At 43.5% G+C, this 23299-nt stretch overlaps 1 protein-coding gene across 1 annotated transcript in view; it reads left to right on the plus strand.

Moving 5' to 3' along the window:
- The window catches only part of AMOTL1 (angiomotin like 1), a 155653-nt gene extending 136005 nt beyond the window's left edge, over positions 1 to 19648 (plus strand). The window contains exons 7-13 of the mRNA XM_032219309.1: positions 5048 to 5193; positions 7146 to 7295; positions 11506 to 11696; positions 12671 to 12796; positions 14221 to 14447; positions 16292 to 16564; positions 17493 to 19648. Coding sequence (XP_032075200.1) covers positions 5048 to 5193; positions 7146 to 7295; positions 11506 to 11696; positions 12671 to 12796; positions 14221 to 14447; positions 16292 to 16564; positions 17493 to 17602 — 1223 coding nt within the window. The 3' untranslated portion in view covers positions 17603 to 19648. The remainder of the gene's footprint in view (positions 1 to 5047; positions 5194 to 7145; positions 7296 to 11505; positions 11697 to 12670; positions 12797 to 14220; positions 14448 to 16291; positions 16565 to 17492) is intronic.
- Positions 19649 to 23299: the final 3651 nt, after the last annotated feature.

The raw sequence follows: 23299 nt of genomic DNA on the forward strand, positions 1-23299 counted from the left end.
AGTACGGGAGATATATAGTCTAAATAACATTCTTTTCTCAGAGAGTCAAGGACACTTTGCCCTGCACCTGGAATGGAGTGACTGGGCAGGCTCTCCAGTTGGGACGGTGCCTGATTGGACCGTGTGATAGACACGTGGGTGCTGGGCAGGGACTTGAACTTTCGTTTGGGTGGGGAAAACCTGGAAGCTTTCAGATTCGGGTTTTCCCAGATGAGCCAATATGACATCTCTAATAAAATGGAACTTTGAGGAACCTCAAGCCTAGGAGTCTTCTTTCGTTGGGGAGTGTTACTTGGAACCCTGATAGGCTTGCCAAAATACAATATTATTTTCTTATGAATGAAGGCGAATATAAATTTCCCAGAATAATGTTGCAGGATCCAATCTGGGTCGGTTACTGGGACCAGAGGTTTTATCTTCCATGCTTTCTGACTTGTGCTGGAGCCCATCCTCAGGGAATTTATCTCTGGACTAGATAGATTCCAGCCCGAGTCCAAGAGCTTGAAAGACAAACCTCTGGTCCTGGATGACCGACCCAGATTGGATTATTGTCTTAGCTGGCAATGTTTACTGAAATATACGTACATCTATGTACACTTCACTAAAAAATATTGCTGGAACTACCGCAATTCATAACCGAGTTGAGCTGTTGATCCACAATATAGGGCAGTGTTTCTCAACCTTGGCAACTTGAAGGTGTCTGGACTTCAACTCCCAGAATTCCCCAGCCAGCGAATGCTGGCTGGGGAATTCTGGGAGTTGAAGTCCAGACACCTTCAAGTTGCCAAGGTTGAGAAACACGGCTATAGGAGCAAATGTAGTTCCTTAAAGGACAGATCATACAAAATGCCACAGATGTTTGACATGAATTCCCTATGCAATCCAGACAAGTCCATGCTACAAATAGCAGATAGAGTATTTCCAAGAATAGAAAGAGGATTATGAAGATCCTCATCAGATAGACTTTATTTATTTATACTCAGATATTCACAGCCTTGTGAATGCCATCTGCAGTGCAGTCCTGAGGTAAAAATAGAACTGGGTATCCTGGGTTAACCGGGAAAGTGTTCCTATGCCGCACCACCTGTAAGAAAGATGGATATGAGTGCCCATTTTAGAAATTCTTCCCAAATGAGTATACGACAGTAATAGCAATAGCAGAAAACAGAATAACAGAGTTGGAAGGGACCTTGGAGGTCTTCTAGTCCAACCCCCTGCTTAGACAAGAAACCCTACACCACTTCAGACAAATGGTTATCCAACCTTTTCTTAAAAACTTCCAATGTTGGGGTATTCACAACTTCTGGAGTAGTTGATTAATTGTTCTAAGCGGTTTACAGAATCATCCCATTGCCCCCAACGATCTGGGTCCTCATTTTACTGACCTCAGAAGGATTGAAGATTGAGTGAATCTTGAGCCGGTCAGGATCCAACTCTTGGCAGTGAATGGAGTCAGCCTGCACTACTGCATTCTAACCACCACAGCTCCTAAGTTAATTGAGTAAGATAATTAAAATATTGGAAACTTATCATGGAGAGAGTGATCATATGTGAGTGGTTTGAACTTAAGGAGAGCACGCAGGCTTAAGCACATTTATTTACTGCTTTTTACAGTAAAAAGATATGCAAAGCAGATCACAATAAACCTTCACTTATAATTAACGGTTGGAAAATTTTAAGACAAAATTGTAGTGAACTAGCTGGATACTAGTTGGATCACATGGTTTTGCTACGAAACCATGTGATCGGGCCAGGTCACAAGCTGAATGACTCACATGCTGGCCACGCCCATATAAGGCAACTGGCAGTTGGAACAGAGTTCCTTTCAGGTGAGGAGGGGGAGTAGAACGTCTAACTCCATAGCATCAGAGCGTGTTAATATACTGTATATGAATATACTGTATATGAAATACTAATGATCTGATGGTCATTTCGAAAATCCTTTCTTAGCGCACCTAGAAGCCAAGAGAAACATACGTGCTGGAGATTTTGTGATGAGTGAGAGGTAGTTGGCTTTTATACCTATAGATTTAAATTGAGCACAATTGAATGAACAGCAAATAAATAGGTTTGAAATTGAAGCAAAGAGGAAAACCAAAGTTTAGAAGGCAAATATAAAATAATAAAGGTGATGTGCACAATTGTCTTTAACATACTATGTGAGAGTGCACAGCATAAATACAGTTCAGAGTACTAGTTTTGGGTTGGGTCAGAGGATGCTGAAAGCAAGAAAGAAAATGAGTGGGGTGGGGGGATTTTCTCAACCCTCCCTTCCCTTAAGGCTTATCTTTATGTTGTTCTATTTTGAGCAGAATGTTTAAGATATCTGATAACAGTGAGCCTACATAGAATTCAGTTTAGTTTTGTTTCCCCCCCACTCCTTCTTATGTTTGAGGACGGTAAACATATGCTTGCAATAAATTGATTTAGTTTTGCATATGTATTGTATGCAAATATTGAAAATATTTGTGCCAGCTTATTCTTGGTTTGGCAAGGATCCACTTAGAATACTTGGACTGCAGTTCTGGGACAGTTTAAAAATGGCATTGATTAGTTGGAGTCAGTTTGGATGATAGTGATTGGGAGATAGTGATTGGAACCAGGTCTGATGACGAATAGCTAAAGCAGTGTTTCTCAGCCTTGGTAACTTGAAGGTATGTGGACTTCAACTCCCAGAATTCCCCTAGCCAACTTTGGGATTTCGGGAGCTGAAGTCCACACATCTTCAAGTTGCCAAGGTTGAGAAACACTGAGCTAAAGGCACTGGATATGTTAGAAGATTGAGATGAGATTGATTAGCAATCTTCAGATATCCTATTGGTTGTCACATAAAGTTGGAAGTTGGCTTGTTTTGAGTTCTGGGGTTGGATCAAAGCAAATAGGTTGAAACTAGAGAGAAGTAGACTTTGGTCAATAACAGGAGGAATTTCCTGATAGTTAAGATCAGGGGTCAAATGCTACTGGTTCAGAACAGGTCATCCGAACCAGTACTGCCGATGATCAGCTGTGCAACAATCAGCTGTGCCGCATGATTAATCATGCGGCACAGCTGATTGTCTCACAGCGGATCATCAGAGCTACCAGTTCGCCCAAACAGGTAGCATTTTTTTACTACTGGTTCAGGCGAACGGCATGCATGCGCGCGCGAAACAAACCAGTAGCAGACTTCAGAGCATTTCACCCCTGGTTAAGACCTACTAAGAAGTGGAATATGTTGCCCCATAAAGTACTATGTTCCTCTTCCGTGGGCATCTTCAATCAGAGGCTGAATTACCATCTGTTTGAAATACTATATAAAGATTCTGCACTAAGTGGGACATTTGATTAGAGGTCTTGTGACTTTCCGCCCCAACCTATGTCTTGATTCTGTGATTGTGAAATCTGACATATTTTGCAGGCCACCAAGTTCAGAAAAGAGGGACGCGGTGAGTCAGTGGCTAAGACACTGAGCTTGTTGATCCGAAAGGTCAGCAGTTCAGCGGTTCAAATCCCTAGCGCTGCTTAACAGAGTGAGCTGCTGTTACTTGTCCCAGCTTCTGTCAACCTAGCAGTTCAAAAGCACGTAAAAATGCAAGTAGAAAAACAGGAACCACTTTGGTGGGAAGGAACAGCGTTCCATGCGCCATTTCGGCATTTAGTGATGCCGGCCACATGACCACGGAGACGTCTTCAGACAGCGCTTAGAAACGGAGATGAGCACTGCCCCCTAGAATCAGGAACGGCTAGCACATAGTGTGAGGGGAACCTTTACCTTCCCTGAAGATTCTTTATCAGAATCTCGAGGACTGCACATAAGTGTTTCCTGGAGAACGAACAGGCGGAAGATGTTCCTCCTGCAATGAAGCAGAGCTGATGCTGGGGCATCTGAATTATTTGGGGATGCTTGGCCGCAGCTGAAGTTCAGTGAATTCTTCCCATCCGATGACTCAGTGCCAAATTCACATGAATGGGGCAAAGCTAAATAAAGCACAGCAGTGCCTTCCAACCCCCCCCAACCCTCCCCAGCTGATGTTGATAATTAGAGAGGCCTCGCTGGAATCAACGGCAGATATGTTATTTCAAGTCTACTTACAAGCTTTGTCTAAAGTAGTTTTCCCACCAGCGTGGACTGACTCTGGTGCAGCCTGGGTGTGCAGATGTAGAATGTTCATATCCATATCCATTTTGTCTGGTATCCCAGCTCAAATGGTGGCTCATCCTTAATAACTTGCTATTTAAAAAAAAACAATTAAGAATATTGAAATTATCTCTCTCTTATGTTTCCATGTCGTATTAAAATTTCATGTTAGGACTAGTGAGGGCTCACATGTGGTAAGCAACCAGCCCCTAATGGATTTCTGCATATATGTACTATATATGTGAGTGTATCAAGGGTGGATTCTGGCTTCTGTTACTGCTGTTTCACTCAGGGACATGCTTCGTGCATGCGCTTGATGCACGCTACACGCACATGAGCAGTAATAAAAAAATACTTCTGCGCGAAGTAAAAACAATCGGGAGGCGCCTTGAATTTTCATTTTGCATAAAATGGCTACTCATCTTGTATGAAAAACTGTCATAAATCACTTTGTGCCCTTGTAACTTCAAATGGTCACTAAATAAATAGAGCAGAGCAAAGCAGAGCAGAATAGAATAGAATAACAGAGTTGGAAGGGACCTTGGAGGTCTTCTAGTCCAACCCCCTGCTTAGGCAGGAAACCCTACACCACTTCAGACAAATGGTTATCCAACATCTTCTTAAAAACTTCCAGTGTTGGAGCATTCACAACTTCCGGAGGCAAGTTGTTCAACTGATTAATTGTTCTAACTGCTGAAGTGTTTGTTGTATGTTGTAGATCACCTAAATTCTGTTAGAAAGTTATATTTGGAGCCCAGGGCCCCTAATTAGAAATAAAGACAATGCTTTGCAACATGGAATGTGCAAACTAGGAGAACTGTCTTGTGAATACCTCAAGTGTCCTGGATACTAATTTGGGTACTGCAAACCTAGATCTTAGAGGTTTTTTTTCTTCTGAAGTATTTGGCCTTGATCTTGTCGCCCTTCTAGACAAAGAGTACTTGAAGGAGAAGGAGAAGCTAGAAATGGACTTGACGGCCTTGCGCCTCACCATGAGGAGCATCGAAGGACACATTGAGATCCTTGACCAGGCTCTGAACAGCGCTCAAGCCAAAGTCATCAAGCTAGAAGCAGAGGTGAGAGGTTAAATTATCTCTCATAAGCAGACGCTTGTTTTTCTTTTCCTGGGATTGGTGCGGGTGGAAAATTCTCCTGATGGTGCTCAGGACGATGGGGTTGGCTTCCAATCCAAACATCAGCATTAAAGGAGATGTTTGTCTTAGGACACAGCAACACTTCTGTGCTGTCTGGAATATTTTGACTACAGAGTCTCAGATGCTTTAATCACGCTTCTCAAAATCCTTTCTCAAATTCCTTCGTTGTTTTGGTTGCCCTTCAGATTTCCTTTTTCTGCCTCTTTCGGTGTTTGTTTGTTTTGAGATTCAGTAATTGGACTGTGCACAATCTTTTTTAAGACTATCCCATTGGACTTAGTCATGTCTTCCAATCTGCAAGCGTATGTCCTCAGCATTTATTATTGTGGCTAGAGTAACCCAAAACATAAGGGAGGCCAGGTATCTACAACCCAGAAAGTATGAAGAGCATCTGCTGGGTAATTTCCAAATCGTATTAAACCAATACAGAAATAACCCAAATCATCCAGCAAAAATCATTAAAATACATTAAAAACAATAACGTCTATTAAAACCATTAAAAAAATCTGTGAGAGTCAAATCCAATTTATCAGCAGTACAGTGTAAGTTTCACACCACACTGCTAGATCCCCGGGCAAGATGGCTAAACCAAGTCTTCAGGTTCTTCCTGAAGGCCAGAAGATGACAACCTACATGTGATGAGGCAAAGGTTAGGCTCAAGGCAGAAAAGGCTCTCTTGGGATTTCATACTATAACACCTGGTTTGCTGAACGGAAAACTGGCCAGCTAATCCATAAACTATGTTCGGAGTTTAACCCAGCAGCTGTGTAACTGACAATGACAACTACATCCAAAGATGCTTTACAATTAGAAAGGGAAACACCCTTATCTAGGTCTCCATTATTTCAGAAATTACATACAATAATCATTTTAATTTGCTTCCCGGCTGGAGCAGGAGATCAAGAGGGAGCTTTCACAAAGATTGAGAGGTTTAAGTTACAGTCACAAGTTAGAAAGGAGTGCCAGACTTTCCCTCCCTTTTCATGAATGTCCAGAGATTAGAATTCAGAACCGAATGGTTTGCTGTTGCTATTCCAGAAAGGCCCTGATTTATGAGTCTTGGTGACTTGAAAATGCTGAATCAATCAATCTGTTTGTGTGTGTGTGGGGGGGGGGGGGTGTTCCAGCATAACTCTGGAATGCCTTGAGCAATTTCAACCAAACTTGGTACACAGATGACTTACGCTCTGGAAACAAATACTGTGTGGGCAAGACACCGCTAACACCCCTCGGGGCGGGGGTGGTGGTGTTCTGTTAAGATACAGCCTGTTGTGCCTTAAAATGGCTTCTAGCATACTGCCGTAAAATGGCTTCTACTGTACAGCGCAGTGGAGTTGCCATGTTAATGACTTCACAGTACTCCACAAGGGGACTCCCTCTGGTAAGGGGCGAAATCCAACATTAGATCCGGGATTATTTTTGAGGGCAAATGTATGGATTAGAATAAATAAATACCCGGGCAATGCTGTCTTATCACCTAGTGAACAATAGACAAGCCATATTGTCATTTACATGGGGGGGAATCATTTCCAAGATCTCCAAGCTATTTTGAACCAAAAGACAAACTCTTTCACTCTTTTTCCTGCATACACAGTCTTGTATAAACATACAATCACTGTTCTCAGTCTCGTATATTTTTCCCAGTAATTTTTTCTTCTGCTGCTGCTCTCATTTCCTTGCTCTGGATTGCTCTGACAATGTGGGTTGGCCAGAGAGTCCTCTGCTTTGAAGGGAACAAGTTCTCGGTAGTTGGAGGCATTTCCTTAGAGACAGAATTATTCCCGTTGGGGATATTGAGGTGCGCTTCTTGTATTGAATCGGAGGTCAGACAAAAATGACTTCACATCCCTGAGTTTCTGTGGTTCTGCCTTCAGCTGCGGAAGAAGCAAACGCATGTCGAGAAGGTAGAGAAGCTCCAGCAGGCCTTGACCCAACTTCAGGCAGCTTATGAGAAGCGAGAGCAGATGGAGCATCGATTGCGTACCCGGCTGGAAAGAGAGTTGGAATCCCTGAGGCTGAAACAGGTGAGAAATTGAAGGTGGAACTTTGGTTCCCTGGAGTGATTTAAGGTGCTGTCAGATCAAAGCTCAGAATCGACTTTGTGTTTGTAATAGTTCCGTACTCCAAATTATGGCTGCTGCAGCACCACCTGGTCATATGAATAATATTTGGGTGCTTGCCAATCCACACGCCCCTACAATCAACCATGGTATGCGGCAGCATCTCCCTGCCTATCTTTTCCCCCTTATCCTGCCCTGCTGTGTGTCTTGGGCATTCCCCCTACATGTCTGGGTCCCCACAGGTCTTGCTTTCTGCCCCGCTGGGTCCCACAACCTTGTTCCCCCTTGTTCTGACCTAGGCTTCCCAAGAGCATGAAGCAAACTCCTGGTCCCGACAACCCCCCCACTTTTTTATTTATTTATTGTGAATTCTTCTCATTCACATCCAGCAAAGTCTTTCAAGGGAGGATTTACAGTCACAAACCTTATCTGGCTTGGAGAGCTGCCAGGCCAATATCTGCAAAACTTGGCAAGGAGCCTCGGAGAGTCACAAACTAATTAAGTACAACAATTGAGGAGCAAATAATTGTAACTGTTTTAAGTTGTTCTTTAGACCACCAGTGTTAGAATTGTCCATATATGGTCTGTTAATTTAGAGCTAGAATTCTAAATTATTATTATTTTTTTTTAAAAACCATGGGTCTGCCTGTCTTTGTTGGCTTCTGTTAATCTGCAGGTCAGAAAAATGTCTTCTAGTGGCACAGGGAAAACCGAAGAGGGGTGATATGTCCTAACAAAGCGAAATAAAAAGAAGATAAAAGATTTCACTGGGCTTGACAGTGGCTTGGGGAAAATTGAAAAGGGTAGACATGTCCCAACAAAGAAAAGAGAGACGACAGGAATAGAGAATTGGGACAAAAGACTTGTTAGGGAAAAATCTGATATTTAGAAATTGTTATGGGGAGAATATAAAGTTGAGGCATGTGATTTACATCTTTACATGATAATTAAACTGAGTTGCTAACTGATTGAACAGGATAATGGAAAGATAATTAAATAAAAGATAAAATATATGAAATATTCTTTTACATGATAAATTGAACTGAGTTATTGATTGAATATGATAATGGAAAGACAATTAAATATAGGTTAAAATATAAGAAATATGAATGTATATAGAATGTTTAAGAAAATGAACAAAGTGAGGTATGTATTGCTTGTTACTTTACGTAGCAGATCAATGGAATTGTAATGAACACTTTGCAGCAGGGATTGTTATTTAAAGACAATCAAATATAAGCTGTTAAGATATGGAAAAATGGAGGGGGAACATGAAATATACTTATAATGAGATTATAAAGACAGATTAAAAATTTGGGGCGGGTAACGATATATAACTATACAATATTGTGATGAGAATAGCTGGGAATTGCAATCAGGTCCACATTCCAGACTAAAATAAGTTGGGAGGTGTGTGTTTTAAAAATATAATTGCTATATATGTATACTTTTTTTCCTTGATTGCTTAAAAATGTTAAAATTAAAGAGGTTTATTGATATGAAATTATAACGAAGAAGAAGAGAGGGTAAGGAGAGAGGGTGTGGGGGGAGAGGAGGGGAGAAAGAAGGAGTGGAAAGGGGAAGAGAGGAAGGGGAAGTAGAGAAGAGAAGAATGACAGAGGGTAGAAAGGAGGTAGGGAGGAAGAGGAGAGAGGGAGAAGAAAGTGATGGACAGGGTAATATGGTGTATGGAGAGCAGAGGAGTTTATAATTGTTTTTTGGGAGTTGATGGTAAGACAAATTGATGTTAATATTTAATAATATAAACTTATGTTGGTTATGTATCAGTATACATGTGGTTATGTGTTATGAAAATGAAAAAAATAAAAAACTTTAATGTAGAAAAAAAGAAAACTGTCTTCTGAGTTTAGCATAATATGGGATAATTTAACAGAATCCAGCCAATTCCTTGGCACGAGCGAAGAGCTTTTGGTTTAATTAATTGGCTTTCTGAGAATTACTTTTTAGGAACTTAGTTGTCACTTGCCAAATTAGAATGGCTAGGGATGGTTTTTATGTAAAGATCGATCCTTATGAGAAGGTGTGAGATGCTAGTGAAATATCACCATAGTTTAGAAAATTATAAGATAGTTCCTTCTGTGCATCAAGGTAAAGAATTCTGGATAACCATTACTTGAAGATATATTTACATTGATGAGTTGGGGAATGAGGTGCTTGAAAACAACCATGGTTTGCTGTTATCAGTGGCGTCAACTACGAGTTTGTGCATTCTCCAGCCGTCTTCCTAGCTGCCACATACTAGATGAGCCTTGGTGGTGCAGTGCTTAAAATGCTTAAAACTCTACCCATAGCCTGGAGTTTGATCCTAAAGGGCTAAAGGTTGACTCAGCCTTCCATCCTTCCAAGGTCAGTAAAATAAGGACCCAGATTGTTGGGGGCAAGATGCTGACATTGTAAACTGTAAATAGAGAGTGTAGTAAAGCACTACGGGATGGTATATACCGTAAGTCTAAGTGCAGTTGCTAAGAGAGAATGATGGTGACTTGTATTGCTGCTTGAAGCTAGCAGATTATATATACCATATTTTTTGGAGTATAAGATGCACCTTTTTCCCTGAAAAAGAGGGTGAAAATCTGGGTGCATTTTATACACTGAATACAGTATTTTTGGCCTCCTGAAACTCTGCCCCCATCACAAAAATGACTGTACATAGCCTTTAGGAGGCTTCCAGAGTGCTCCTGGGGGCTGGGGAGGGCAGAAATGAGCTAAAACCGGGCCATTTTTGGGAGGCCTGCAGAGTGCACAAACTTTTTTTAAAATTTGCCTCTTCAAAAATCTTGGTGCATCTTATATTCCATTGCATCTTATACTCTGAAAAATATGGTATATTTGCCAGCTAACAAAAATAATTAGTTGGAATCAAACTGCGGTTAGGGATCCTGGCTGAAAAAACCTGTTGTAAATGTAACTTGCTGGATTGCACCTTGGTTTTCTAGAAACAAGGAGATGAGACAGGGCAGACTTTCGGGGGGGGGGGAATAGCTTGTACCCTAGTACTCCTCTCGATTGTGTGTCTGTTGGTTATTTTAAATGCTTGTATTTGTAGTTCTTGTGTTTCCCTTCCGCTCTTGGGTTTGTGAGCCGCCCTGAGTCCCGCTGGGAATAGGGCGGCATATAAATAAAACGAAACCTGAAACCTGAAACCTGTGTTGGGAACCATCTTTCCATCCAGTCATTGGTAGATCCCTGGAGCTAGATGGTCCATGCTCCTGTACCCCCCCTTGGTCTCATCAGAATGGAGCTTCAGCCTCTTTTTCTTCATCTAGACCCAACAGGCATTGTAATAGCAATCTTTTGTCTTCATTACTTGGTTGGTTCAGGATCAAGGTCAGCCGTGCTGAGGATATCGAGCGTTTGCCGTATTCTGTCAAAGACTATTAATATGTCGAGATCTGGAAAGACTATGCAATAATGGAAACCTTTCCCTGTAGGAAGCCAATATTGAGACGGCTGTTGAATACTATTTATGTACTTTGACGGGCTTCGTTCCAAAAACCAGAAATACTTCCCCGCAGGCTGTTTTTCAGGTTATATGTAATTCTGCTTTTTTCCTCCATGGTATAATTGGCTGGAAAACTGCCGCTATAATTCAGTGAAGTATACAGAGGGGGGGGGGATCTACTATATGTGTGCCAGAAATGTAAGGAAATCTTCTGAGGAGTGTTCTACTGGGGAGAGGAGAGTCATTGTGAGCATCTGAATGTTGTGTTGTGCATATCATTTAATTTTCTGATTGTGTCCCCCCCCCCCGCATATTACTGTATTTTTTGGAGTATAAGACGCACCAAAGTTTTAAAGAGGAAATAAAAAAAGGGGTTGCATTCTGGAAACCTCCCCAAAACGGGCCGTTTTTCATGAAAATGGGCCCATTTGTTTTTTAAAAAAGGCATGAATAGCCTTTAGGAGGCTTATAGAGTGCTTGGGGGGGGGGGACGAGCAAAAACGGCCCTATTTCTATGTTATCCTTTAACATTGATCACAATTCATTTAAAAAATTAAAAATATAATCAGGGTCGCTTTTCTTCCACCCCATACATCCGTCTTATTTTACAACAACCTTACTATTTATTCCATCCTCCCAATCTCCCTTCAGATTACTTGCCTGTTAAGTTTATGCTAACACTGGTTTTAAGAGCATCTTCCTTTCTTTCAGAAACAAGGGAATTACCAAGCAGCCCCGGTGCCTGAGTACAACGTCCCAGCCTTAATGGAGTTAGTGCGGGAGAAGGAGGAGAGGATCCTGGCTTTAGAAGCTGATATGACCAAGTGGGAGCAGAAGTACCTCGAAGAGAGCACCATCCGGCACTTTGCCATGAATGCGGCAGCCACGGCTACCCCAGAAAAGTAGGATGTCTTCATTTCATTTCTTTCTTTCTCTTTCTCTTTCTCTTTCTCTTTCTCTTTCTCTTTCTTCTTTCTTTCTTTCTTTCTTTCTTTCTTTTTGTTTGTTTCTTTTTTTGTTTGTTTCTTTCTTTTTCTCTTCTTTCTTTCTTTCTTTTTTCTTTCTTTCTTTCTCTCTCTCTCTCTTTCTTTCTTTTACCACATTTATAGAGAGCGTTGAATTATAGGATTGTCAATCTTCCATGAGTGTTGGTTCAAACTTGTGAGCTTTTGAGGTCTTTTTAAAGGTCACCATAGGCCTCTTGTGAGACATTGAGAGATTTAGTTATCTCTTGGGATTACAGAGATTTTGTAAGTGCACATATCCCCTTCCTTCCTCCCTTTTTCCTTCTCCCCTCCCTCCCCTTTCTCCCTTCCATCCTTTCCCCCTCCCTCCCCTTTCTCCCTTCCTTCCTTCTCCCCTCCCTTCCCCCTTCCTTCTCCTTCTTTCCTTCTGTCTCTGCTCCTCTTTCTCCTTCCTTCCTTCCTTCCTCCCTCCCTCCCTTCCTTCCTTCTCTTCTCCCTCCCCTTTCTCCTTCCTCCCTACCTTCCTTCTTTTCCCTCTCCCTACTCCCTTTTCTCCTTCCTTCTTTCCTTCCTTCCACTCTTTGGTAGTAGGTGGAGGCCATTAGGATGCCATGATACACCTGGGCATTGCGTTGCCACCCCAGATGCCAATGGCAAAGGAAGTCCTAACTCTTAATGAGTAAGTACCCACTGAGGCAGCATCCAGAGGCAGCTAGATGTGGCCTGTGGTCTCTTTGGCAAAAGAACCACATAGAAAAAGTATGAAAGGCATTCTGTTATGAGAGACAAGAAAGCTGTTGTTAATTAGACATTTCTCGAGTAGAGAAGCAGATAATTGGATCGATGAAAGGAAGGTTCTGGTATTTTGATCAAGTCAGTTGAAAGTTTTGGTTTTTTTTTCCTATTGCCAGAGATACTTTGGCCCCCAGCCACTCCCGCAGTGGCAGCTACAGCGAGAGCTCCCTGGAAGTCCGCATATGGCAGGAAGAACAGGAGAAGATGCAAAACAACCAGAAGCGTCAAGACATGGAATACACGTAAGGAACAGCTGTGAAACAGCTGCCATGGGATTTGAATGAAGAGTGCTGAGGCTCCTTGCTGTGCTTAATAAGAATGTTCAGCTTTTTTTGGCATATGCGGCCCTAAGCCACTTGGGAACCAGATCCTGAACATGTTGCATTCATGTTAGGAAACCTGTTGGTTGCCAAGAGCATTGGAAAGGGTCCCTCTGTCTCACAGGTAGGTTCTTCCTGGTTGGGCCCGGATCAGGCGAACCGGTAGTAGTAGTGGCGGGAGGATCTGCCCACCCACCTGGATACTTCTGTGCATGTGCAGGGGCATTGAAAGAGAGAGAGAGAGAGTGCAAGAGCGAACTGGTAGTAAAAATTTGGAAACCCACCACTGTTCTGTCTATACTTTAACTAAATGTCCTCTTGTGGTTACTAATGGGCAGGGCTCACTTCATGAATGGTCCAGGGGTGGGCTTCAAAAATTTCAGCAACGTGTTCTCTGCCCGGTTGCTGGGTGGCGTGGCCATGGTGGGCGTGGCCTCCTGCACCATGGCGGGGGGCGGGGGTGTTTTCGCCTTCCCCAGGCTCCAGAGCAGGGGTGAAATCCAGCAGATTCCGACAGGTTCTGGAGAACCGGTAGCGGAAATTTTGAGTAGTTTGGAGAACCAGCAAATGCCACGTCTGGCTGGCCTCAGAGTGGGGAGGGAATGGAGATTTTGCAGTATCCTTCCCCTGCCATGCCCACCAAGCCATGCCCACCAAGCCATGCCCACCAAGCCATGCCCACCAAGCCATGCCCACCAAGCCATATTATGCCCACCAAGCCATGCCCACCAAGCCACATGATCCCCACCAAGCCACGCCCACAGAACCAGTAATAAAAAAATTTGAATTCCACCACTGTTCCAGAGGCTTTTCTCGAGCCTCTGGGAGGACGAAAACTGGCTCCCTGGGCTCCGGAGGTCTTCCGGGAGGGCTGTTTTCCTCCCTCCCTGAGCCTCTGCACGGGCCCTGCACTTACCTTGCATCCAAAAGGGGCCCACATGGATGCTCCTGGGAGAGCAGGGGTGGGAGATGTGGGGTGGGATGGGTGGGGCCAGCCACGGGTGGGATTTGGAGGTTCTCCGAACCAGCCATAATGTTAGCTATGGTTTCTCCCGAATCCGGGCAAACCCCTAGCATCCGACCCCTGGAACAGTCTCTACCTGGGAGATCCTGAAGCATCATCTCTTGCATCTGGGGGACACCAAGCAAAAACCTCCAGTCCAAGCTAATGCTAAGCTATCAGCTAAGGATTACGGTAAATGAAACCGTAACTGGGATCAGAAGGATACAACATCTGAATATTGACTGAGAAAGGTGGTTTGGTCCAGTGACTCTCTTTTACGTCTTACTCCAATGATATTATTACCTCCGCATTGACCAGTCTAATAAATTATTGCTGTCGCTAGAATAAAGAATCTGTATGCAAAAATCATCGAGAAAGATGCCATGATCAAGGTCCTTCAGCAGCGATCCAGGAAAGATACCAGCAAAGGAGATTCTGCAAGTTTGAGGCCCGCTCAGTCGGTCCCATCGATAGCCGCAGCTACGGGAACACACTCCCGTCAGACCTCCCTTAACCACACCCAGGGCGTTGAGGAGAAGAAAGAAGAGAAGTCCTGGAAAGAAAGCATTGGTGAGCTTCAGTTCATATGTGATATGAAGGGACAATTGTTGTTGTTTTTTTCAAGTTATCATGATCCACATTTTATTTAGCTTTTGGACTCTTCTTTAAGTTTCAGATCTCTTTATATCTGGACTTTGGAACTTCTTTTCATCTCTCGCTACAAAGCCAATACTTCCCGAGGGTTTTACTTACTTTTGCCATATGGGCACTTTTCCCTTCTTTATACATTGCTGCTGGAAGCATTCCATTAGCTTTGTTCCCAAATGTTTGTGAACCTTCAGCCCTGTCACATCATTTCAGCCAGTTTGCATCACTGCCATGAGTATTATGTGGTCGGAAAAGATGATCTGTCTCCTTCCCAGCCATTCCTTTTAGAAGGAGCCAGCACGTTTCAGAAACATCAACAATATTTAACTGGGATTGGTTGTGAGAAATATATTTTAACAAAGACAGAAATGGATGATGAGCAACCTACCGTATTTTTTCGAAAAATAAGATGCACTGGAGTATAAGACGCACCAAGATTTTGAAGAGGCAAATTAAAAAAAAATTTTGCACTGTGCAGGCCTCCCAAAAACGGCCCGTTTTTCGCAGAAAGGGGCCCATTTTTTGTCAAAAAAGGGCATGCATAGCCTTTAGGAGGCTTGGAGAGTGCTCATGGAGGGGGCGGGGGGGGCAGAAACAAGCAAAAAAAACCCACCAGTTTTTCACTCATTTTTGCCCTCCCCCAGGAGCACTCTGGAAGCCTCCTAAAGGCCATGCACAGCCATTTTGGTGAAGGGGGCAGGGTTTCGGGAGGCCAAAAATGCTGTATTCAGTGTATAAGATGCACCCAGATTTTCAGACTCTTTATAGGAATTTGCATAAAACAGATTAAAAACATTGAGAAGTGTGACTATTAGCAATGATCAAGTGTGCAGGTTGGTGCTGTGAAATAACTCCCATTTTGTCCCAAAGGTGCATTTTTTTTCAATATATTTCTATCCTGGCTTACCACTCCAGTAACAAGCCAAGATAGGGAAGCCAACTAAAGTCCCAAGCTCCAAATGCAAGTTTGTGAGAGCAGAGGCAAGCCAGGAATCCAGGTTTAGACAGTTTCTATGGCAGACTAGATCTTGGGTTCGGTAATTACCCTTGTTTGTAATATTGCCTGTTATTGGTCAGACTCCCCAGGAATTTTAGCTTAAGAGTTTTGTGAGGTTGTTGTGACCATTCTGTACAGAATGTAGCTTCTTTGCAGCAGTCGTTGCAAACTTTAACCTGTGCGCTCTTGGACGAAGCCATGGCAGTTTCCAGTTTATTGGTATTTGTATGCCGCCCACTCCCAGGGGACTCTGGGCGGCTTACAGAGAAACAAGGGAATTAAAAGTTAAAAATAAAAATATAAACATTTTTAAAATACACAACATACATACACTTAAAATGGGGCTGGATGCTGATCAACAGCCCCAGGACTGCCAGAACAGCCAGGTCTTAGTGGCTTTACGGAAGGCCGGAAGAGTAGTGAGGGTCCGGATCTCTACGGGGAGATCATTCCATAGGGCCGGGGCAGCAACAGAGAAGGCCCTCCCCCGGGGGGTCGCCAGCTGACATTGACCCGCCAATGATACCCGGAGGAGGCCCAATCTGTGTGATCTAATCGGTCTTTGGGAGGTAAATGGCAGGAGGCGGTCTCTCAGGTAGCCAGGTCCTAAACCATGTTGGGCTATAAAAGTAACGAGTAGCACCTTGAAGTGTGTCCGGAGACCAATGGGAAGCCAGTGCAGCTCGCAGAGGGTAGGTGTAATATGGGTGTATCTAGGCAGAAATATAATGAAAATTATCTTAATGTTCATGTTGTTATTTTCTTGTAGGTTTGCTGTTAGGGAAAGACACCTCTGAACAGTCTCCCATCCCTTCGTTGACCCTTCCAACTCCTTCTTTGTCCTCTACTTTGTCTTCATGGCCAGTCGCCATCTGCCATGCGAAAATGGGCAGCAAAGACAACAGCACTCAGACCGACAAAGGCACGGAGCTTTTCTGGCCCACCGCGGCTTCTTTTCCGGGTAGAGGGAAACTGAGTCACTGTTCTGGCAGCAGTCCAGCCCTGAGGCCCATTGCAGGCAAAAATGCTGGGGAGAAACCGGGTGAGTAGTTCCGATCGCATTGATCCCAAGAAATTGACTGGCAGGATCTCTAAACTTGCCATTTGTAGAATCCAGAGTTTTGAAAATCTGTTTCCAGGAAAAGCAGAATTCAGGGACCCTCTTTCCCTGAAAATAAGACCTCCCCAATGCAATGGAAATCTGCAAAGAATGTCATGTTGAATTGTGTGTTTGGGATGTGTCCCAAAGCAGGGAGGAAAAAGTCACTATAGATTGGCTTCTATTACTGAACATGCCGTTTGGCCCTAAGACCAGGGGTGAAATGCTCCCGGTTCAGGCCGGTTCGCCCGAACCAGTAGTAAAAAAATGCTTAATAAAGTAAAAAAAAATGTTCCGACAATCAGCTGTGCTGTGCAGTGGTAGCAACCTTTTTTAACCTTTTTTTTTAGCATTTGGGGTCCATTTTTGCTCCCAGGAGGCTTCCCTGAGGCCTGCTACACCATAAACGCGAGGTGGGGGTGGGTGCTGCGAAAAAGAAGAAAGAAAGAAAGAAAGAAAGAAAGAAAGAAAGAAAGAAAGAAAGAAAGAAAGAAAGAAAGAAAGAAAGAAAAGAAAGAAAGAAAAAGAAAGAAAGAAAAGGATGGGAGAAAAAAAGGAGGGAAGGGAAAAAGGAGAGGGAGGACGGACCATAAACCTGGCACTAGGCGCAGCTTCAGAGGATACCCTGAAAGAGCACAGAAATCCAGGGCTGTGGTACCTGGAGGTCATCTAGTCCAGCTCCCTGCTCCAGCAGGACATTGTTAAAGTGAATTTCTGACTTTTGATCTCCCCGTTACATGACTACATAGCCATGCCCACCCAGTCACATGACCCCCACCAAGCCACGCCCACAGAACCGGTAGGATTAGATTTCACCACTTGATTTCGCTGCCTAACATTTGACCCTTTCTCTACATTTCCCCCCCTCTAGAAAACTCTTCCAGCTGTGGGAAGCTCCTGGACAGCAGCAGAAGCAGAGTTAGCCACCTGCTTCACAAGCCTGAATTTCCAGATCCAGATATGATGGAAGTCCTTATTTGAAGCCGTGGAGCGTTTGCTGCTTTGGGGGAGGGGGGGGGTGGAAGCACGTCTTCACTCTGGAGAGAGGGGAGGTCTTGTTTTCATTGCTGTGCTTGAATTCAAAACTCTGGAGGACACCAAAAAGTTGGACCAAGAAAGTTCGAACCGAGAAGGAAAACTCAAGGTGAATCCGAGAGTTGAGGAGAGCAGAAGACTCAGAATGTTGGAGAGTGAACATTTGGGATGTCCGCTGTGCACAGTTAACCATGCTGTGGATTTGGGGTGGGTGGGAAAAGGCAAGACATTATAGGAATCCGAGGACGTTTCTATGGAGGAGGTGTTTGGTGTGCCAGGAACTGTTCTCCAAACCGCCTAACCTGTAACATAATTGGGTGGTACGCTGCCCACATGGAATTCTTTCGAATTGTATTTGCAATTCTTGGGTGAGGGAGCAGGACTTCCAAATATCATTCTTCTAGCTGCTACCTTCTTCCTGCTTTTCCCTTTTGATCCCTCAAACCATCTGGGTTTGCTTCTACTGTATATGTCAAACATGCCGACGTAGATCTCTGGTAGAACAACGTTTAGACAGGTTGATCCTACATTCTTTCCACGATCTCTGTAGCTTCTCTCGGCCTACAGAGGTCCCTGAATGCTGTTGACAGCAGAAGAGAATGAGTTGACATCCCAGGTGCTCCATGCACGAGAGGCATGACTTGCTGATCTTATTCCATTATGCGTTATGAAACTAAACGATCGGTGAACAAATCAGCCGAAAGATCTCCAGCTCCTTCAAATTTAATTTATTCTGGCTGTGTCAGAGCCCAGCTCAGTTAGCCCTAAAGTTAATAATCCCAGAAGCATCGTATGAGATCACTTCCCTGGATACATAGCAAAATTCCTGAGGGAGACCGGTCTCTGTCCAGAGGTCATGCATCCGTGTGTGAAGATAGCGCATCTTAGGATCAAGTCAACACATCTTTGCTGACTTGCCAGTTAGATCTATTTATGACCTGGTGCTAGATAAGGTATCTTTTGAGTCTCTGCCGTAAGCTGGAATGTTGAAAGACTCCTAATATAATGTAGGAAGTAGTTTAACACGATGGTCCCTTCCGGATGGGGCCAAATGTGCAGCTGTTTTTGTATTCTCCTCTTGTTGTGTAGTGTAGTGCCGGTTGCGTTGTACTCCTTCTGAAGAAAAGTATGCCTGTGTACCTCGGTAAGAGTCCTTAGTCTACGTAGCAGTGTTCTGGGTTTTGCTCTGACTCATGAATTTGCCTCTTCGTCAGATGTTAGGTGGGGAAAAAATAAGTCTCCCAAGGCTTGTAGTAGATCAGGGGTGTCAAACTCAATTTCATCGAGGGCAACATCAGGGTTGTGTTTGACCTCGAGAGGAGGCTTGAGGTCACTCATATCAGGAGCACCTGTGGTAGTCCAATTGCTCTGCCAGCTCCGTTTTAGGCTGGGACGGCCTCCTGCAACTCTCTACCAGCAAAAACGGAGCTCGGGAAAACTGCACATGGCTCTCCCAAACTCCGTTTTCATTGGCAGAGGCCCCGCGGCCCAGTCCTTCACTGTTTCCAGATCTAATCACCCCCCTGGGTCAGATCCAGCCCCCGGGCATTGAGTTTGATACCTCTGTAGTAGATGCTACTTCCCGGCGTATCTGTAGATAGCAAGGTCACGCAAATCTCTTTTTCCTCTTTCCCTTTCTCTGTAGACTAGACAGACAGTCTTATTGCCTCTTGTTACAGACACATTTTAAATCTAGGACAGGGAGGCCCTTTTCCTCTGTGGCAAAACGCCCAAAATGCAGCCCTGTGTTTGAGGCCCAGTTATGTTTTATCCGAAAGCATAAATAGCAGGTCTCGAATTTTGACTGTCTGTGGTAAATTTCTCTCCACAGACTATCAGGACTGTTTGTAGCATTGCTTGCTCAATGCTGTTTCTGAGGTGCAAAACCTGGCAGTCTAGAAGGGAATTTAATCTAAAAGCCGCTTCTTTATATACTGTGTTTTCCCGAACATAAGACAGGGTCTTATTTTCTTTTGACCCCCGAAATAAGCACTTGGCCTTATTTTCGGGGAGGTCTTATTATTTTTGAGGTGCAGGAGGCGGCGGCGAGCGTAGTCACCTCATGGCTGCTGCTGCATTGCAATATTTTCGGGGAGGGCTTATTTTCAGGGGAGGGCATATTTTAGCGCATGCACTCAAAAGCCCAATTGGGCTTATTATCCAGGGAGGTCTTATTTTCAGGGAAACAGGGTATTTATATGTATGTACACTTAGATGTACATACCTTGCCACATTTCACTAAAGACCAGGCCTTCTATTTATAACTTCCCAGCAGTACATTTTTACACCCAAGATTCCACTTGCAAACAAAGGGAGAATTGTTAACATCCTTTGGTGTGTTGCAAACTGCAGGGCTGCTTCCCCAAGCCAAAAGGAATCAGGACATTAGAATCCTCTTAATCTGGCTGCATGCAGAAAATAATAAAATGAGGGCTCCAGAGTCTAAGCAAAATAAGGCGGGCCCAAAATCTAGGGGGCTTTGTTTTGCATTGGGGTGGGGTGGAGATGGGGAGAAGTTGGCTAGATTTTCTAGGTAAGTTGCAAACGTCTAATATCCCTGCCCCCTTTTCACTTAACCAATCTGGTGTGATCCTCAAACTGATGGAAGTTCACCCCCCATTCCAGTCCATCCTATTAGAGCAGTGGTCTCCAACCTGGGCAACTTTAAGCCTGGCGGACTTCAACTCCCAGAATTCCCCAGCCAGCTGGCTGGGGAATTCTGGGAATTGAAGTCCTCCAGCCTTAAAGATGCCAAAGTTGGAGCCCCCTTGATTAGAGCATAATTTATCTATATAGTATTGCATTTGTAGCGTGGCTGCTATACTTGTAAACCAATGTTTTCTAGCTTGCTCAATACCTGATGCCTGTGCTGCTGCGGTGTTATCCTGCCTGACATTTATATAGCATTATGTAGTTATATTCCAGGCAAATGGATTGTAAGATAATGTCAATTTACCCCCTGTGTTTCCGTTGTGCAGATTGGCTACTGCAGAGCATTGTACAGCTTGAATGTGTTTGTATATATACATAGCGTCTCATTTTCCATAACAAAATATGGGTGACTCTGGCCAGCCAAAGAATTTTCTCCTGTTCTCTGCTGCTTAAATTTGTGCCTTAATATTGTATATAATAAATGTATACAACTGCGGTTTTGAAATCATTTCTTTGATGCAAACTACTACGTCACCTTTGAACGCTCTACGACATAACTCAAAGATTGGCAAATGACTGTATTTTTCGGAGTATAAGACGCACCCTTTTCCCTCAAAAAAGCTGAAAATCTGGGTGCGTCTTATACGCTGAATATAGCATTTTTCCCTCACGAAACTCCGCCCCTTCACCAAAATGGCCATGCATAGCCTTATGGAGGCTTTCAGAGAGCTCCTGGGGCTAGGGAGGGCAGAAATGAGCGAAAAATGGTCTGTTTTTGTCCCACCAGCCCCCAGCAGCATTCTATAAGCTTCCTAAAGGCTATGCATGCCTTTTTTTGACAAAAAACGGGCCGTTTTTTGCTTGTTTTTGCCCTCCCCCTGGAGCACACTACAAGCCTAAGGGTTTTTATGCCCTTTTTTTGGGGGGGAAAAAAACCAGGCCGTTTTTGGAAGGTTTGCTGAGTGCAAAAACTTAAAAAAAAAATTCCTCTTCAAACTCTTGGTGTGTCCTAAACTCCAGTGTGTCTTATATTCTGAAAAATGCGGTATTTGTTTTTCTTTCTTTTATCAAAACAGGGCTCTGAATGTTACTCTTGAGCACGGAAGGTTTTTAATTGGAGTTTTGTAGCCTGCCACATCTGTTTCTTCTGTTTCACAAAATATGTGAGAAGCTCTCAAGGGGAAGGGGGGAAAGGTCTCTTCTGCAGTTTTGAAGGAATGTCCGTTTCACTGTCTTTGTGATAACAGAGGTCGAGATGGAAGCTGCCTCAGGGATTTACTATCCGGAGCCAAATGGCCATGAGAAAGTGAAGGCCTCCATTCCCAGCAGAGACGGAGGAGCATTTTTTTAAGGAAGAGTTTTGAGAAAATACTTTTTTTTTGGGGGGGGGGGGGGATTTCCCAAAAGAGGAGATCCATGATAAATGGAGGCACTACACTGCACTCCCAAGACAAGTTCATTTTTCCCATGGTTTAAAACGGCATGTCCAATCTTGGCAACTTGCAGATTTCAACTCCCACGGCTGGCTGGGGAATTCTGAGATTTGAGGTCCACAAGTCTTAAAGGTGCCAAGGTTAGACACCTCTGTTTTAAACAAACTTCTTAACCTTCCTTCTCTTAAATGTGACTGGACGGTCACAAAACCGCTCTTCCTTCTTTCAACCTGGCACATATAACCACATGTGGTGGACCTGTATAAAGGCAAGGAAATTTGGATTCAGAGGCATATGTGGTTAGAAAAAATGACCAGGCAACATCTATATGAAGCCAGAATTATTTTTACTAGGTGTTAGGTAAGCTCCCCGTTGGGAGAGCGAGTACGTTCAGAGAAGCGTTGTTAGAGTTGTGTTGGAGAACACACAATCCAGCATACAGAGACATGCAGTTTAAATAGGCTTTTACTTTCGTGGAAATAGAGGTTTCAGAGTCCATCAAACAATCCAAGTTATACACGGATAATTCAGTCAGTCATCAACGTCTCTCAGTTAAGGGATAATCCAAATAACATAGTCCAGTAATCATATAATCAGTCCAGTAATCAAAGTTTGCTAACAGTTGCAAAACTTACAATAGCTCACGGCACTCAGATCAGATCAGCCCAGCATCTAACGAACAGAGAGAGAACTAACCGGCGTTCTGGCTCCCTCTTATGGCCGATTGAGGAATATAGCACCCAATCACATTTTACAGTATATTACACATCTTGACTGTAGCAAGAATTGCGTATGCGCAGCAGTGGAAGAGCAAAAACACCCCTTCAGAGGAGGAGACGATAAGGAAGATACTAGTCTGTGTGGAAATGGACAGACTAAAAATAAAAGATAAAGGAGATACAGAATACTATGCTCCATGGGATAGTTTCTATCAATGGTTAGAAACAGGAGGTAGAAGTGGGAATGCGAAAAAATCAGGTTGGGTGGACATGGAAAGAGGCATTATGTTTGTATTAGAATATAGGCATTAGAATGATAGATAAGCTGACCTATTAGAATATGATGGTCAGAAATTACAACACTAGTATTGTTTAAAATAATATATATGTTATTTTGTTTTTACGTTTATTTTATGGCAAGTGGAACGCCAGGAAAATTACACTGCATCCCAACCCCCAACAGATTGCAGTAAAATAAACCGTTATCAGGATATGGATCATGAAAGCTAAAAACTTCTTTGATTGAAGGTTGATTCCTGGTTAGATCATAAAAATGCCAGTGTAACTTTCGGAGGGGCAGTTTCTAGGGTTTTTTTTTTTTTTTTAAATTCCCAAACTGGTCACAGCTCCGTGATCTTCTATCCTTGATTAACCATATTAGCCAATAATATAGGTTGCCCTCGACGTACAATTGAGCCCAAAAGTTATGTTGCTAAGGGAGACATCGGTAAAGTTAGTTTTGCCCTGTTTTACAACCTTTCTTGCCAAGGTTGTTTAAGTGAGTCGCTTCAGATATTAGGTTAGTCACACGGTCGTTAAATGGACCTGGCTTCCCCGTT

Source organism: Thamnophis elegans, chromosome 6, assembly GCF_009769535.1.
Source record: "Thamnophis elegans isolate rThaEle1 chromosome 6, rThaEle1.pri, whole genome shotgun sequence".
In the NCBI taxonomy this organism is placed as follows: domain Eukaryota; kingdom Metazoa; phylum Chordata; class Lepidosauria; order Squamata; family Colubridae; genus Thamnophis; species Thamnophis elegans.